At 31.7% G+C, this 18,302-nt stretch overlaps 1 protein-coding gene across 1 annotated transcript; it reads right to left on the bottom strand.

Annotated features, from left to right (window-relative positions):
* Window positions 1–15,814: 15,814 nt before the first annotated feature.
* Window positions 15,815–17,463, bottom strand: LOC111397030 (probable N-acetyltransferase HLS1). The gene is made up of 3 exons (XM_023023693.1): window positions 17,193–17,463; window positions 16,914–17,101; window positions 15,815–16,832 (listed from the first exon to the last, which is right to left on the bottom strand). The coding sequence occupies exons 1-3, from the start codon at window positions 17,352–17,354 to the stop codon at window positions 15,968–15,970; spliced, it is 1,215 nt and encodes a 404-aa protein (XP_022879461.1). The 5' UTR covers window positions 17,355–17,463; the 3' UTR covers window positions 15,815–15,967.
* Between the last annotated feature and the right edge of the window lie 839 nt (window positions 17,464–18,302).

Genomic DNA, 18,302 nt, shown 5'->3' with positions numbered 1-18,302 from the left:
ATTAATCAATTAAATATTGAAAATATGATCCATCAAGAACTATAAGTGTCTGAAAATAATGAGATTTCAATAAATTATATGTTATCTCGTAAATTACGGGCAATGAGTAATGTTGTTATAGACAATATTTTCACATTTAACGTGGCTCTTGATATTAGTAAAATAAGGATCCTAAACTATAGTCTATTAAAGACTCTCAAAATAGAAATGATTAACTAAAATGGAAAGAGGCCATACAGGAATCAAATTCTTTAAAGAAATAAAAAGTGTTTGGGCCTGACGTTCGAACACCTGAAAATGTAATCACTATAGGATACACATGGATTTTTGTATGAAAGAAAAAAAATGAAAATAATAAAATTACAAGATACAAGAAAAAAATGAAAATGTAATCGCTATAGGATACACATGGATTTTTTTATGAAAGAAAAAAATGAAAATAATAAAATTACAAGTTACAAAGACCAAGTTGTAGCTTAATATTTCTCACAAAGATCTGAAATTGATTATGAGGAATCATATTCTTTCGTTAAATAGACACCACCACTTTTAAATTCTTAATTAGTTTGATTGTGTCACAAAAGCTTGATATGCACCTTATTGATGTAGTAATTGCCCGTTTTTATAGTTTACTTGATCATGACATATAAATGAAAGTTCCCGAAGAGCTTAAAGTGCTAGGAAGAAATGATACATGCCCGAGAAACATGTTCTATTTAAACTGCAAAGATCATTATATAGATTAAAATAATCCGAACGCATGTGATATAATCGCCTTTACGAATATTTGTTAAATGAGGGTTATAAAAATGATGATATCTATCCATGTGTTTTCATAGAGAAAACAATATTGGATTTGCAATTGTTGCAATTTATATTGATGATTTAAATTTAATTGGAACTCTTAAAGAGCTTAACAAAATTACGGATTATTTGAAAATGAATTTGAGATGAAAGATTTAGGAAAAGTCAAATTTTGTCTCGGGTTGCATATTGAACATTTCATAGAAGGATTGTTTGTTCATCAATCTATATATACAGAAAAAGTCGTAAAATGTTTTAATATGGATAACGTACATCCATTAGCATTACATATAATTGTTCGATTACTTGATATGAAAAAAGATTCATTTTGTCCACTTGAAGATAGAGAAAAAGGTTCTTGGTCATGAAGTATCATATCTTAGTGTAATTGGAGCATAACTTATCTTTTAAACTGCACTCGATCTAACATAGCTTTTCTATAAATCTCCTTGCTAGATATAACTTTTCACCAACTCAAAAACATTGGAATGATGTTAAACACATTTTTTGTTTCCTGAAAGGTATTATTGATTTGGGATCATTATATGCTTAAGAGTCAGGATCTGCTTTAGTGAAATATGCATATGCATGTTATCTTTCTGATCCACATAAAGCTAAATCACATACAGAATATGTGTTTACACGTGAAGGAACAACTATATCATGAATATCTGTGAAGCTATCTTTGGCAACATATTCAAATCATTCTGAAATTATTGCAATCTATGAAATAACCTGAGAATATGTATAATTGAAGAATATGACCCATCATATCCAAGCATCATATGGGTTAATTTCAACACAAAATTGTTGAACAATTTTGTAAGAAAATAATGTATTTTATATTGTACAACTCAAGAGAAGCTACATTAAAGACAGGACAAAGGATATTTCTCCAAAATTCTTTCATACACATTACCTTCAGATAAATGGCAACATTGATGTCCAACAAATTTCCTCAAATGGCAATATGGCCGATTTATTCACAAAAGCAATGTGGACATTTACATTCAAGAAATTGGTTCATGAGATTTTCAGTAATTAACATCAGCGGGAGTAGCTGTACTCATTTTCCTTCACTTGGTTTTATCCTACTTGGTTTTCTTAGCAAGGTTTTAATGAGGTATCATTTCTTTTTCAATACCCTAAAATAACCATGCTCTTTTTCTTTCATTTGACTTTTTTGTCCTATTGAATTTTTATCAAACAAGATTTTAACGAGACAAATATTTTGTAACGTGTCATTCAAAGGGGAATGTTGTAAATGATAAGTTTATTAGTGAATGACAATTATACTCCTACAGCCCTAGAAATTATTACCGTTTATATTCTTGATTCTTCCCTATAAATATAGGATTTTAGTTCTTAATTAAAAAAAATTATATTGACTTATTTTCTCTCCTCTTTTTCTTTCTTTTTCATAACAATGATCATACTTTGTGACCTCTGATAAATATTTGTGGCCATAATTTAATTAAACAGACTACGATCGTAATAAAACACGTTTTATGTTTAGATCACATACTAATCATAAATCACACATTGTCATAATCACAAAGGTACAATTTATTGGTTACAAATACATATTTAGTAATCACATATTTTTGTAGATTACAATTTATTTATTAGCCACAAATTATCAAAATTAACTTGTCATAATCAATCTTTACCTCAACCTACCCCACTTTACCATCCAAATCACCGTCGCTACCTCAAACCCACAATCTACCACCACGACCACGATCACCACCTTGACCTCAAATCTACAACCACCACCACTACAGCCATCTCAAATCCACCTGTACCTCAAAAGTTGAGAAGATTAAGAAATTAAGTTTAGTAGATTTAGCATAGACAAACGAGACCATGGCCAATGCCTTGAGATACAATCTGAAAAAAATCTTCAAGTAGGACGAGGACGATGGCCACCACCAGCTTTGACGAAGGAATGAAGAGGTGGCGACTGCAAACAACAATGCTAAATCTGTGATATAAACTTTTATGCAATTGATGGGGTGTCAATGCCTTGAGATACAATCTAGGACAAATCCTCAACTAGGTCTAGGATGATCACCACAATCAATCATGGCCATGGTCTCAGATAACAACATTCAATCTACGGCAACAACTTTCATCCAATTGACGAGATTTCTTCATTATTTCTAGAATTGAAATCTGGAGCTCATTTGAAAGCCTCGACCATCTACTTAGCATTTTGGGATGAAATCATTTTTGGTTTTTGGTGGCGACGAAAGGATTTGATAGGGATATTTGGGCTTATAGATTTGTAGACAGATAGAGAGAGCGATTACTAATAATATTGAAAAAATTATTAAGCTTCTGAATTTGAAACTGTAAAACGTGCTTGTATGCTTATAACTGAGTTCCAAGTAGTGATACTTACTTAAAATCAGAAAATTGAGGTTGAATTACTTGCTTTTGTTTCTCTTGCTTTTCACACCATCTTGTACCTGCCTCTTGGTCAGAAATTCGATCACAATGGAAGGAATTTGATAGGTCCAAGAACCCAATTTGAATTGTTGTCTTCCAAAAACCAAGCTTTCACCCTCATTTCTTTTTACCCCCTGAATAAAACCCGAGTTCTTGCATGTCTTCTGGGTATTTTTTTGGAGTGGATATGTACATGGAAGTTATAGATTGAGGGAGTTAAATTTTTTTTTTTAATTCAATTTTCAACTCCTCCCTCCATATTTCATTTCCATGCAAATCGGGTCGGGTCAACCCACATGGGCGACCCATTTTCTTCCAACATCTCCCACTCGCACATGATGGACTTGACCTGATTCTAATATAATATCAATTATATTAATCTCAACATCTCCAAGTTTATACAGGTAAATGGATCGTGCGACTAGAGAGTTAATTTAAGAGCACACAATACTATACACCTGTTAGGGATATATAATAGCTCTAGAAGAGGAATTATATTTCTCGCTATACCTAAGACATATTTTGTAATACCAGTTCGAGTATTTCTGACCCCTCAATTCATTTTAGAACATACTCAACTTTCTCATTTATATTGTATTCACAATTGTGTCACAAAATTCAAATAATTAACACAATTTTCCGGCCGATGAATACAAGTTGAGGTGTTAGTTAAATAGTCTTCATTTCCTACTTGAATTCCTTCATTTCAAGTCAGCTGCTTTCCTAGACACGTCCCATCAAACCGAAGGAATCATAGTTATTGGTAACATGCTAAAGTAGCAACACTGAAATAAAATTTTGAGAAATAGTCAAAAGTCATAAGGGTATATATAAGTGAGGTCAAATGTGCCTCGGAGACACATATAATGAAAAAGCAGGGATCAGTTCTTTTATTTCTCATTGGTCATTAAAGCACACGTGGTATGAAACACGTGTTACGATATTTTCTCCCTTTTTTGGGGCGTATGTTTAATCTTGCAAATAAAATACATCGTACAAATCATAGTTCAGATATTCATCGATATCTAACTTGAGTTCTCTTTATATTCATTCCTCCAAGCATTCTCAAATTGAGAATTCGATCTGGCTACTAAACAGGTTTAATGGATAGAAAAATCCATTTTGATTACTTGTTGTAATCTCATCTTGATAACTTAACAAGGCGACTGGTCATGCACACAACATGATCACCATCAAGGCCACGGGATCATGTACACAACATGATCACTTTGTCTCATCTCAGCATATCCCGAAACGTTTGAGGCGATTGCTCGTGTGAGTGAGTCAATCTCAACCCATTCGACATACTTTATATGTGTATACAAATCATTTATCTCATAATCCCAACATTAGAGTACACATGAACTCAAAATTGTTCATCAATGGGCACATAAAACTCAATCAAGAGTTTGTCTGATATACTAAGTATCATATTCTACAAAATTCTAGAGATTTCATATTATCAACAAATATATCTCTAGACATCTTTAGAGTATGATGATTGCATATGATCATTTACGTAGATATGTCACAAATACACTTTCTTTGCTAATGTCTCTCACAAAATTATCATTAATTGTTTGGTTCCATCTTGATACTTGAGATCTTAACATATAAGATAGTTGCGTAACTATCATGGATCTCATATTCTCAACCAGTATCATTAGATGCTCAATACATCCATACCAAATAATTTCTTTAGCTGTCAAGATATACATTACAACATATGCTTCTTGCTACTCTATTTAGCAAACGTACATAAGTCAAAAAAACTAATTATGCTCGACTAACTCTCATTCTTAGTCAACAATTGTATATCTATTCCAATCACAAGTTATTCGTTTGACAACGAAATAGAATAACTGACAGCAGCACTCTTCAGGTATCACAATACATTTTCTAAAGATAATATTGATACATACTGATTAGATCCATAGCATGACCATTGTTAGGAAAATTATATATCATAGTATACTTCTATCTCCTAACTTTTAATCGTACTAGATATGGTTATCTGGATATTTCTTTGTGCATTTATGAAATCTATAGACATTTATGAAGACTTATATGGTCACAGTTGTAATTCCACATGAACATTTATAGTATAAAACTGTTATGATAGAGCAAGAACATATGAAAAGTATTTTTAGTACAAATCATACAATTTGCTAAACCATGTCTTTTGTCTCAAAAATTGACGACAATCATTTCAAAATAGTCTCTATACATTCCTTATCATGCTTAGTCAATGCAATGTCATCAATATCAAAGTTAGAATTACAATCTATCATCAGACATTTTCAAAAATACAGTAATTTTCGCCCATATGACAAAATTTTTGTACGAGATTTAACCCTATTAAAAATTCAAGTGCGACTGTCAAGATGATTGTATTTGACCATGTGTGTAACTGTAAAGTTACCACTATGCAAAAAAAAGCCTTTAACATGAAATCTAAAAGTCGATTCATGTTAGTATCTTTAACCATTTCTCAAGTGAGAATAAAAATACAATTTCTAAGTCGATTTACTGTAACACTAAATGTAAACATACTATCACGGCTAGCATAGATGTACAGAAGCGAATCCCATCGTTATGAAAAAATTTATCCAACTCAATACACTCACATTGAGTATAACCTTTTTCAAAAATGAGCTTTATTAATCAGAAACTCATTAGTTTTCCACTTAATTTTCAAGAGCCTGAATGTTCTCGGTAAACATAATATCTGAATAGAACTCTCACCATATCTCAGATTAGGTCGAAATTCTATACTCCATATATATACTTCCATCACTTTTCTCAAAATTCATCTTTTGATTTTTTTGACCCAAGAATCATTGGCATTAAATAGCTCTTAGATCCAACTTCAAACCAGGAATCATTAAATTAGATAGTTCTTGGATGACTCCCACTCGAATAGATAGCTCCCACTTAGAACAAAAAATCATTGATATTAAATGGCTCTTAGCTCCCACTCGAAATCAAGTATCTTTGAAATTAGATAGCTTCCACTCGGATAGATAGGTTCAACTCAAAAACAAATTACTCCCACTTGAATAAGAAGTTTGAATATTCGCTTATATATTCAAAATTGATTCATCAATACATATAATATCGATTTCAACGATGTTCTCCAATCTTTTCTCTTACTGAAGAATATGTCAAAAGTCACTTCTTTTGACTTGATATCCATCAAAAATTTCACTTAAGCACATTTTGGATTACATGTATGTCATCGAGACACATCTAGTTCTTAATAGACTCATGTTCCCAAACTCGTTATCGAGTACATATATAGTCCATTAAGAGTCTATGATAACCCATATTCGGTTATTTACGTGTCCAAAACTTATATATTTTGAAGGTACCAACATTGAGGGAACTCTATTAATTGATATGTTATAGTTAGCCAACGCTCTTTCCAAAAGCAAATACGTAAGTTGTATTGCATATCTTGAACTTTATCATTAATCATATTCAGTAATATTTCATTCTTTCAATCCAATACACCATATAATTATCGGACATTAAGGAATGGTCAATCCAATTAGAGTTCCTCTCATTACATAGATCATTGATATCTCGTGATAGAGATTCACGTTATCAAACAGTTCTTAAAATCTTCATTTCCATAATCTAATTTTCTACTCGACTTCATAAAAGTCTAAAATCAATACAATATCTTCAACTTAAGAAAATTGATCTCACAACTGAAGTGCGTGAATCCATCTATAAATGTAATGAAAAGTAAAGTTTCATCTCTATCTCTCTTGATCACGGCCCACAAAGAAATTCAGATGGATTTATTCTATGGACGTTCAGCTCTTACAGCTTTGAATGGTTTTCTCAACTCAAAACCTCAAACCATTGCACAAATATCTAGAACCATAATAAACATCACCACTGTGAGTACGAACAAAAATATCACGTACAAGTTCGAGTAAGAGACCCCCTTTTAGAAGAACAATAATTGAGATCAAATTTAATGGAGTCTTTGATACTATCTCAATATCAAGTAAGAGGTCAGTTTATCCACTTTGCAACACTAAGTTGCAGTACTAGTCATATAAACCTCCACTCCATCTTAACTATTTGTATATATCTATTTCGTATCAAGTCGAATATTCAACATAGACTAATATACTTCTTGATCTCATATGAAGTGGGTTTCTAACCCTTGAATCCATTATCTACACAAGATAAGATCCAATTTGTATAGTGTTGATACGTAAACAACACTAGGAGGAATATGTTCAAGTGCATTGTCCTTTAACTTAACCATTTTGAGCTAAGAAATTCAAACCATATAGTTGAAGCGCTTGAACTTTTATAACATTGATCCTCTGTCAAAACCATTTTCATTCACCTACTATCTAAAGTTCTTCTTGGTCCCTTTACCAGTCTCCCACATCCATCCCGCATTCGTTCTAGCTCATTCAATGCTTAAGATTCAAAGTCCTATACAAGCTACAACATTGCTACACAAGCATGTCCTCGAGACTGAGCAATATCAAGTCACACGTCTTTTAATTTACCTAGTGGGTAGTGTTAATAAAAAAATTGACACTTCTATTTGTAAGTCATAATGACTTTCAAAATTCCATAAAATAAGAAGAGACTAGTTTGAACTTACTACTCATCTAAAATTAATGTGACCAAAGAAAATGTTAACACTACGCTAACCACCAACTAAGTCACATTTGAGAAAAAGTATTTATAACAGAACTTAACAATTTTAGATGCTCGAGTACTAAAATCCACATTTTTTCCACACTCGACAAAGTTCTAATCTTTATTATCTAGAGTAGTATGACCTACATAAGATGTTCTATTACGTGATTGATGTTCTCTAAAGCATCATGTCCTTCTAGTACATTTAAAATCTTATCATGCCAAATGTTATTGCATTTAGTTTATTACCTTTATTAAGGTTAACTTCTATAGATTTTGATGCCATGATCTATTAAATTTTAGAGACATGTTATTCTTAATCAATGCCCATTTATGCACATATTTAATTTTGCATTAACGCAAATTAACATTTACGATAGTTTAACGTTAGGCACAGAGTCGAAAGTTCACTATGTTCCCAATCATTGTCCGCAATCCTATTATTTCACTATCATAAACTTAATTTAACAATGTAAAATTTCATGGGTTCTAAGTGAGAATTGCATTAATTCTTCCAACTTCTGAACCCCCACTCAATTGGAAAATCAGATAGTTTTTGGTGAGATTTTCTCTAAATCTTCCAAGCCTCGAACTATCACTCAACTGACAATCAATAGGTCTTAGTAAAAATCTCACTAATTCAACTGACCTTAGCATTTATAACAATGCACGAGTTAATGGATATCATGCATTTCCATAAATATGCACATTTATCTAATAATGTAATTTCATAATGCGCAATTATGACATAAATCATGATTGTCAACTACGCTTTAATATCTGCTGCAACACAATCCCAACAAATGGGAAGTGACATCAAAATTATCATATTCTGCTTATCTAAAAAAATGTCCCCAAAAATATTCACATATTCCACTAGGTTATGTTTTAGATCCATTTATTTTTAATTATACTAAGCACATAGCTTTTTAACAAGTTTCATAACCCTTGTTTCTTTAGCATTCTCTTTAAGGATGCTATAAGTGTGTATAGATCCAATAACATATGATCAAACACAAAATTCGAAATAAGTCACAATAGATTATATAACCTAATCAAGACTCACGCAACTCATGAACGTATATAAAATGTGGTATTTTAAATACATTCAGAGTATTTTTCATTTCAAAAAAAAATGAAACACTTAAAAAAAATAACTCCAACTGGGCAAATACCACTTAACAAATATTCTTGACCTTTATAAAAAAAATTTAGAATTTAATTCAATCCAAAAAAAATATTTTGATCATCTGAAAATTAATTTTAATTGAATACAAAAATCAAGAATATTTGAAAGACTAATTTTGTAATTTTCAGAATTGAAGTTGGGTCTCACATGCATCCTCATATGCATGACCAATTTATAATCTTTTAAATTGAATATCGAATAATCAATTTTCGAAAGAAAATAATTTTTGGACCAATATACAACTTTTCAAATTGGTTTTGGAATAAACAACATCCAAAAATAGTTTTGGGATCAACATGCAAATTTTCAAATTGCATTTGGAATAATCAACATCCAAAAAAGTTGGGGACCAACATGCAATTTTTCAAACTGCATTTGAAAACATTCAAAAGTGTGGGGACTAACTTGCAATTTCTCAAATTGCATTTAAATAATTAACATTCAAAAGTGTGGGAACTACCATGCAATTTTTCCAATTGCATTTGGAAATATTTAAAAGTATGGGGGACTAACATGAAATTTCTCAAATTGCATCTACAATAATTGAGGGACCAACATGCAATTTTCAAAATATGAATCCCACTCCACAGCAACAGTTTCAGGTTTTTTTCCCCGGTTATTGTTCATCGTCCCCAAAAAGACAGTTTTTTCAGATTCTGTCAAAACTTTGGAAGGCTACAACTTATTCAATTTAAGGCCAAATTTTATGTTTTTTATTTCATTGGAAATGTCTCGAAAAGATCTATCCAACTATATAAAATGAGCAACATGAAACTTAACGTGCAAGAAATTATCATGCCATGAAGTTTCAATTTTCTCAACTAGGGTTCGATTTTTCTCCCATAATACAAAACCAAATAACATGAAATTTTTCAGATATGTTCTCCATAATATTATGAACATACAGTATAAATTTTATGAATTAATATGCAGTACATAAAAAGTTTCCATTAACGACATTCAAGCTTTGCAAGAAAAATCGAAATTCAAGCATTTCAATCATTCTATGACATTTTCAGCATGTGTTTAAATAAGAAAACAACCTACTTAGGCTCTGATACCAATGTAAAACGTGCATGCATGCTTATAACCGAGTTTCAAGTAGTGATACTTACTTGAAACCAGAAAATTGAGGTTGAATTACTTGCCTTTGTTTCGCTTGCTTTCCACGCCATTTTGTACCTGCCTTTTGGTCAGAAATTCGATTACAATGGAAGGAATTTGATAGCCACAATCCAAGAACCCAATTTGAGATGTTATCTTCCAAAAATCAAGCCTTCACCCTCATTTCTTTTTACCCCTTGAGTAAAACCCGAATTCTTGCATGTCTCTTGAGTATTTTTTTTGGAGTGGTTATATACATGGAAGTTATAGATTGAGGGAGTTAATTTTTTATTTTTTTTATTGGAATTCAATTTTCAACTCCTCCCTCCATATTTCATTTCCATGCAAATCGAGTCAGGTCAACCCGCATAGGCGACCCATTTTCTTCCAACAGAAACACTTGATTTTTGAAGTTGAATTCAAATGTAATGTTAAAGGTAATTTTCTCAAAAATAAAAATGATTTGGCCAAAGGATTTCGACTTAGACTGGACCAAGCCCGGTCTATCTTTCCTTAGGTCAGCTATTGATTGAAAATGAATTCGAAAAAAAAATAATTGCATTTTAGAAAACGAGGACCAAATATGAGCTCAGTGGAAAACTTCTCCTTTTTTGGGTAAAGATTCATATAATCAAGTGTCCTCATTTATTTAATTATTTTTGTTTTTGAATACAATTTAAAGATAAAAATATAAAGACAAAATCAAATAAAGTAAATATAAGAGTCGGAACAATTTACTAGTGGAACGAGATGGGAGCGTGATATTTTGTTATCCTTAAATAGTGTTTACAGCTCTGCTACCCAAATGGAGTTGGGGGCAGATTGGAAAATAGGGGTTGAGGTCTGTCCCCAACCTTGTATAAGAAGCATAAATCTAGTTTTTAACTTTTGAAGTACAAATCTTTTTATTTTATTTTATTTTATTTTTGACATTGACTTGACCTAAAATTCTCTAAAATACCAACTTAAACTCAAATTAAAAATGCACTTCAAATTAAACCGACTTTGTTTGGTACGATTTTTCTAATTAATATAATAATTATTGCAGTAATGATAAGATTTCGTCAAAGCAGATTGCTAAGAATTATTTATATTCCTACATTCTTTATTCAAATTCTAAGAATATATGAGCATTAATATATGCCCTCAAAATGTGCTTTCACGGTTGTTTATAGAATTGAAGCCGCCAATGTCACTTCTTCGATTCACCACTCAAAAATTAGAGAATCTTGAAAAAATTATTAATTCAAGTCAAGTAACCCAAAATAGCATTAGTATAAACTCTCGTCTATAACTTTTCAGTAATCAGCATCAAAGCATGATATAACACTGACTTAGTCACATCAAATAATCTTACTTTTCACTTGAGAAAATTAGAAATTTTGTATTTTAAGAAATGCTCTACTACAAGACTATTCTTGTAGTCCTCGAGGCATTAAAAAATGAAGAAAAGGCAATATCATAATAATAATAATTTTACATAAAAATAAGTACATCCAAAATTTGACCATCTATATCGAATGTTACTTTCTTCCACTATTCCCTATTACCTAAACCACCTATATCGGATTTATCGAGTCAAGAGAAGGAAGGGGTTATTAGAATATATTTCGAACAAGGCAAACGGGGAAAGTGGGGATCTCAACTTAATTTTTGTTAATAAGAATTAGGCTAAGTTTGGTATGCATCAATAAACACAGCCCGCTCTCGACTTGCCTAACACATTGTAGGCATCATATTTGAAATGAACAACATTTCACCTGAGCTTATATCTTCAAGGGGACTAGTCATGATAATTATGTTGCTATGGTTTCTCAAATTATCGTATAAATTCATATTGTCAATAATAGAGTTAGCTTGTCGAAAATGTACCATTTTTGTAATTTGTAATGTGGATCCCTCTCAATCAAGCACAATTATTAGGGTATTAAAAATTGAAGCCCAGAGTCATATCCTTCAATCATACATGTACGAAATATCATTAAGCCCATGTTTGTCTATCATTATTAATTGAAAACGAGCTTTGACATTGTGAATTTTTGGAGAATGTGTGATTAAAAAATAGAAATTTTTTTTGGGTGTATTAGTAAAATATTGTGAGAATGAGTAGTATTGAAAATGAACTTGAGAAAAAAATAATTTTAAAATAATGGTAGATAAACAAGGACTAGTTTAGGAAAATATTATTGTCACTTTTTCCATTTAATTAGTTTATTTTTATCTTTCCAATGCATGACTAACAAATTCATGCCTACAATAGAATGGTAAAATTTATGTTCGTGTTTTTCTTGAAAGTAGTTTATAAGTTTTGTCAATCTGCATAAGGCTAACTTTGGCATGCATCAATGAACACAGCCCGCTCACGACTTGCCGAACACAGTTATTGTAGGCATCTTATTTGAAGTAAACAACATTTCACCTGAGTTTATATTTTCAATGGGACTAGTCATGATATTTATGTTGCTATGGTTTCTCAAATTATTGTACAAATTCATGTCATCAATAATAGAGTTAGCTTGTCGAAAATGCACCATTTTTGAGTTTATCATGTGTGTCCCTCTCAATCAAGCACAATTATTAGGGTATTAAAAGTTGAAGCTCAGAGTCATATGCTTCAATCATACACGTACGAAATATCATTAAGTCCATGTTTGTCTGTCATTATTCATTGAAAATGAGTTTTGAAATGGTGAATTTTTGGAGAATGTGTGGTTAAAAAGGTAAAAAAAAATTTGAGTGTACATGTAAAATATTTTATTGTGAGAATGAGTGGTTGAAAATGAATTTAAGAAAAAAAGAATTTTAAAATAATGGTAGATAAACAAGGACTAATGTAGGACAATGTGAATCACTTTTTTCCATTTAATTACCTTATGTTCGTGCTTTTCTTAAAAGTAGTTTATATTTTTTCTATCGAATCGAAGTTAAAATTTATTTTCAATCATTTATTCGTAACTGTTACCTATTTATTATTCACATATTTTATAGGATTCACCATTTTTCGTCATAAAAAATTACAGATAATTTCACATGAACAAATTATAAAAAGTACACGATAGAGTTGTAGAAGGCTCATCTTAATAGTGGGCTCCGTCCCATCTCCAATCTTACATATATACGAGATTCTTTCAGATCTACTTGATCTCATACATATGGTTTACTTCTTTAAAATGTTACATTGCCCGTGTTGTGTAGGAATATTTGAAAATAGAATTTATGAAAAGTGATTTTTAAGAATATGTGGTTAAAAAAAAAAATTATGTTTAAAATTATTTTATTAGAAGAATATGTGATGAAAAATGAGTTTGAAAAAAAAATTAATTTTAAAAATGAGGTCCTAAAAGACCATAATATTATTTTCTAATTTTAATTTTCAATATTAATGCTGCTCATTTGTGGAAAAGGCATGTTTGTCCCTCTCAATCAATCATAATTTGTCATGACTTTGGAATGCTTCAAACATGAAAGACTTCAAGTTTCATTAAATAACTTCAATTCAATAATACGCATGTAAAATTTTCATTTTCATTTTTTATTTTTTACTTTCACCGTTTTCACAATCCTTCGGATACATGCCTAAAAGACTCGTTGCTTGCATTGGATGGCATAAAACGAGTGCACAATAAGATTATAAAAATGTTTTCTATAAGACTTTAAACGTGCATTCATACAGTAGACTGAACGAGATCGAAAATCAATAAAGAAGAGTACATGTTAAATTTTTTTATAAATTATTATTCCATTATGCCTAATTGAACCTAACTAATGTATTAAAAGTTATTCTAATTTGACTCAATAACATAAAGGAACTAGAAAGGGCGGACAGTAAAGTTACAAATCGGGCTATATGCCATCATAAAGTTTGGTCAAATTTATAATTATATTTTGTACTTTTACTTCATAAAATTGGCTTTAAAAATAAATAAATAAATAACCCTATGTCCTGCTTTAAGATGAACTGTGAAAATTTAAAGATTAATTATATTCACATCGTAATTTTAATTATTAGTACCACATTTTAATTTAAATGAAGATCACTAACTTTTGCTCATTTTCGTACTTAAGTGCTCAAATTGATTCGCTGTATTTAATATTTATATCCTCGTCCTTCTATTAATTATCATATTTCGATCAAGATGGTGACCAGAAAATACTTATTTGTCCTTCTCATTTTTAATTAGTAAAATAAACAACAATTAGCCAATTACAAAAGTTCGACAAAAAAGTTAAAGCTACAAGTGTTAAAAAAAAATTTGAGGTAACTAAAGTTCGACAAAAAAGTTAAAGCTACAAGTGTTAAAAAAGTTTGAGGTAACTATCATTTCTTACTTTTCACTGTCGTGAATAATATGAGCTTTAGGATTTTCCCCGTGAAAAACATGACCTTCTTTATAATCTAATTCCATATATTTCTTAACTGTTCATGACCCAAATCAAAGGCTTTTTTATCAATGCATGTTTGTATATATCGAGAGAATCTAGCAATTTTGCCTTATTGTGTTACTAGAAAAATCGTTTTGCCCTTATTTGATGGAGATTAAAATTAGAATTTTACTAAATTTTGATATGAGTATCATGAAATATATAATTAAAATTTATTTTATTTTATATTAAAATTTAGATTTTAATCCTTAATGTTTAATAAAAGTTCTTTTTTTTTTTTTAAATATACGTGTATAATGTAGCATAAATGCGAGGGACACGGGTGAAAACTGAAAAGACTTGACTCATGCTTTTTCCCCTCAATTATTTCCCAAAATGTATCTTTGTATACAAGTAATTGCATGATCCTCCAAAAGCATTAGTTAATGGATTCCGTACATAAGGGGGTTAAATCGATGAATCAAATCTTCCCACTACCTTTTAACTTTCTCTATTTGATAGCAATTTTTTATCACAAAAAGTAAATTTTTTGACTGTTATTTCATGATTTCAACTATCATTTTTGACTTTTTCACTCACATATGCGACCCATTTTTTTCCTCTAACAATCAAAAGATTAATTCTCATAATCACTATCGAGCATACCTTAAATAAAAAATCCAAATCAATTTTTTACCTATAGTTTGCTTATTTTAGATGTTGACTGAGATTAATCTTAAACTTAATTAGTCCATATTGGACTTTCATTTTTCTTCAAATTCATTTTAAATCATACATTTTATGAGACTCGCAACTTTTATCAAAATTTACAAAAGATTTGAGCTATAATTAAATCAGACATAAGCCTAAAATTTCTATCCATGCATCCCAAAAATGAGAATCTTCTAGCAAAATCAAAATCAAAATCATTTCTATCCCATGAAAAGTTTTAAAGCGTCTTTAAATTTTTAATGTCAATTTTCCAATTTGTTCAACATTGGATAGTAGACATATTAAAAAGTAGAATCTTAAAAGTTTTGCTTATTTTCCTTTTATAAAGTTTCAAAATAAGTCGCTTCACAAAATAGCATGTCTACATCTTTAAAGGATATTCACCAACACGTGGCATACATGTAATTCGAGTGCACCCACTTGAGAATATGATGAAAACGAATACCATAAGGTAGCAAACCCCACATAAAACAAAACCAGCATTTGTTTGGCTAAGGATATAAAAAGCTAATCCATTTACCAAAAAAGCTAAAGGAGGGGGATATTCCCTTTACAAGAACAACAAAAGTTGAACCATATCTTCTCATTCCTTCTATTTTTTACCTCACATCCTAATATAATAGCTAAGATAATTAATTTAAGATAAAGATGCTAGAACTCTCTGGGATCGACAAAAATTGAAAGATCCGGTCTCGACTTTGTCCAATCACCAATAGAGCCATCACCATAGTCTTCTCCTAACCGTTTGATACACCAAAGATCTTCCGTGCAAGATAGCTTTTCCCAATACGGAATTCCTAATTTGAGTGGTTCACAACTTGCCACTTCTGTTGCCACCACACCACACCCGAACTCTTTACCCAAGTTGTGCGCAAATCGACATAGGGCCTTGACGAACTTCACGGCATTTGGTCCTTGCCCATAAAGCCCGTACAAGAAATGAAGCCCAAAGGGCCTGAAAACCTCAGGCACTGATGGCAGTTTTAGCCATGGTAAAGCCCGGTCCACTAACCGAGTCGTCTTAGCAAAAACTTTGCATGCCCACGATGCTCCTTGTAGTTCGAGTTTAAAAACGTCTTTGCAGTTCCATACGCTGAGTACAGCCCATGACTTGGGTTGAGTCGCCAAGAATTTTTCCGTTCCCGGCCATGACCTGCCATCACACCAACCATTCGGCACAGCAAGAAAAGTGCCCAGATTGAGTTTATTGTTTAAAATCGAGTCAATGTCGCGTGGGAAGAACTCGGTGGTGGAGATACAGCACCTATAAAGAGTTCCAGCATCGGCTGGACTGAGTTTGATGATCGAGACTCGCCTAGTGACTCGAACTTTGTGCGCGAAAACCGGCTGGACCAAGATAGACGGGGTACGAAACTTGGAATAGCCACATTTTTGAGTGAAGAGCTTAACAGATGGCTGGTTGTCCTTTTCAGTGGCTATGTACGAATACTCTGCACCATTAGCTCTAAACCACTCCTCCATAGAATTCACCAATTTCAAACCAATTCCGATTCTTCTGCAGAAGCCAGAACAAGAAACTGAGACTGTTACTTATTTTGCCGAACACGAAAGTTAGATTAATGAAAATATGTGGTACCTATAAGGAGGAGCCACACGGAGGCCTAAGATATAGGCAAGTTTGGTGTAGACAGGGAGGGGCTTCAAGTTTTTGCCATTTCTAGATAGCTTTTTGCCACAAGTAACGGTTTTGATGCAACCCCTTATCATTCCTACAATTTCTGTCCTTTCATTTTCTTGACTTTCGCTCACCACCATTTCCGCCACCTGAATCAACGATTCAAAATTACCCTTTTTTGATGAAATAACTGAAGAATGAAATGAAATTTCTTTTTATGAGAAAGTTAATAGTAGCTACCAGCATGAGATAGGCCGGGGAGTGGCGGACCCTGCAAATAGGATCGCCCAAGAGATCAGTGAAGAGGGAGATTTTGCCACTTGGGCCAATCTCACAGTTTCTCTCTACTTCTTCTACTGCTCTCAGATCCTTTTTAGCATCAAATTCTCTCACAATCACCATTTTTTCTTGGTTTAGAAACAGCTAACTACTAACACTCTAACTTCCGGTGGGTTCACACTTCCCACTCAAGAAGATTTATACTAATTTCTTGGGCCCTCTCCCCACCTCTAGAATTCCCCCACCCCATCCCACTCCTCTCTATCTAGATTTTATTTTTTATTTATTTCTAAAGCTTTTAACAAGTCTCTATCATACATATACATATTTTATAATTTTGTCTTCTCCTCTTCATCTTTCTTTGAGCCCTTAATAATTGGTAATTATTAGTAATGATTATTAAATTAAGGGACGATGAAGGAGAAATGGCGGCCGTGACTGCTCAGTAGTAAAGTATTATTGTTCTCTCTGTTTTCAAAATTTCATAATTTATTGTACATAACATGAATAATATTTATGTACGCGCATTCTCATGCAGTTGTCCCCATACTCCATAATAGTACGTTTTATTCTTCATGTCTGTTGTACAATCATAATCAAGACTTATGTCTAATTAATTTGATAGTAACTGAAATGAACCTAACTAATGGCTAAGTTCAACCAAAATATTAACTGATTATATGACTGATTCAATGACAACCCCTATGTCAATTGAAACACGAGTCAGACTTATTCAACAATTCCTCCCTTAAATTGAAAGTTTTGGAAATTATGCTACGCCATCGATCTCAAATTAAATTCACTATATTTCAGAATGTAAAGATTTTTTAATCAATAGATGGGCTTATATGTGTGAATAATTGTGTGTTAAATTAAAGACTATCGAATTCGGTTAAGCCTAATTAAAGTGATCTAATAAGGCTTCGATTTTGGGTTTTAATGTATCCAATTAAAGTGTAGATTTACATATGTGTAGAGACCGGGCCCAGGTCCTAATTTTATGATGGGCCGAATTAGGTCAAAGGGCGTCCTTATATAAATAGGTTATGGTCCCCAGATCACATATATGTA

The sequence above is a fragment of the Olea europaea genome, chromosome 7 (assembly GCF_002742605.1).
Source record: "Olea europaea var. sylvestris chromosome 7, O_europaea_v1, whole genome shotgun sequence".
Lineage (NCBI taxonomy): Eukaryota > Viridiplantae > Streptophyta > Magnoliopsida > Lamiales > Oleaceae > Olea > Olea europaea.
This window is presented reverse-complemented; position numbering and strand designations above follow the sequence as displayed.

Bases quoted from the DNA above. Each gene is read 5' to 3' on its own strand.
- LOC111397030 (XM_023023693.1), bottom strand. From the start codon at position 17,354: ATGGTGATTGTGAGAGAATTTGATGCTAAAAAGGATCTGAGAGCAGTA. The intron at 17,102-17,192 runs GTAGCTACTATT...TCGTTGATTCAG, and splicing joins CCCCGGCCTATCTCATGCTG to GTGGCGGAAATGGTGGTGAG. The intron at 16,833-16,913 runs GTACCACATATT...TGGCTTCTGCAG, and splicing joins CGTGTGGCTCCTCCTTATAG to AAGAATCGGAATTGGTTTGA.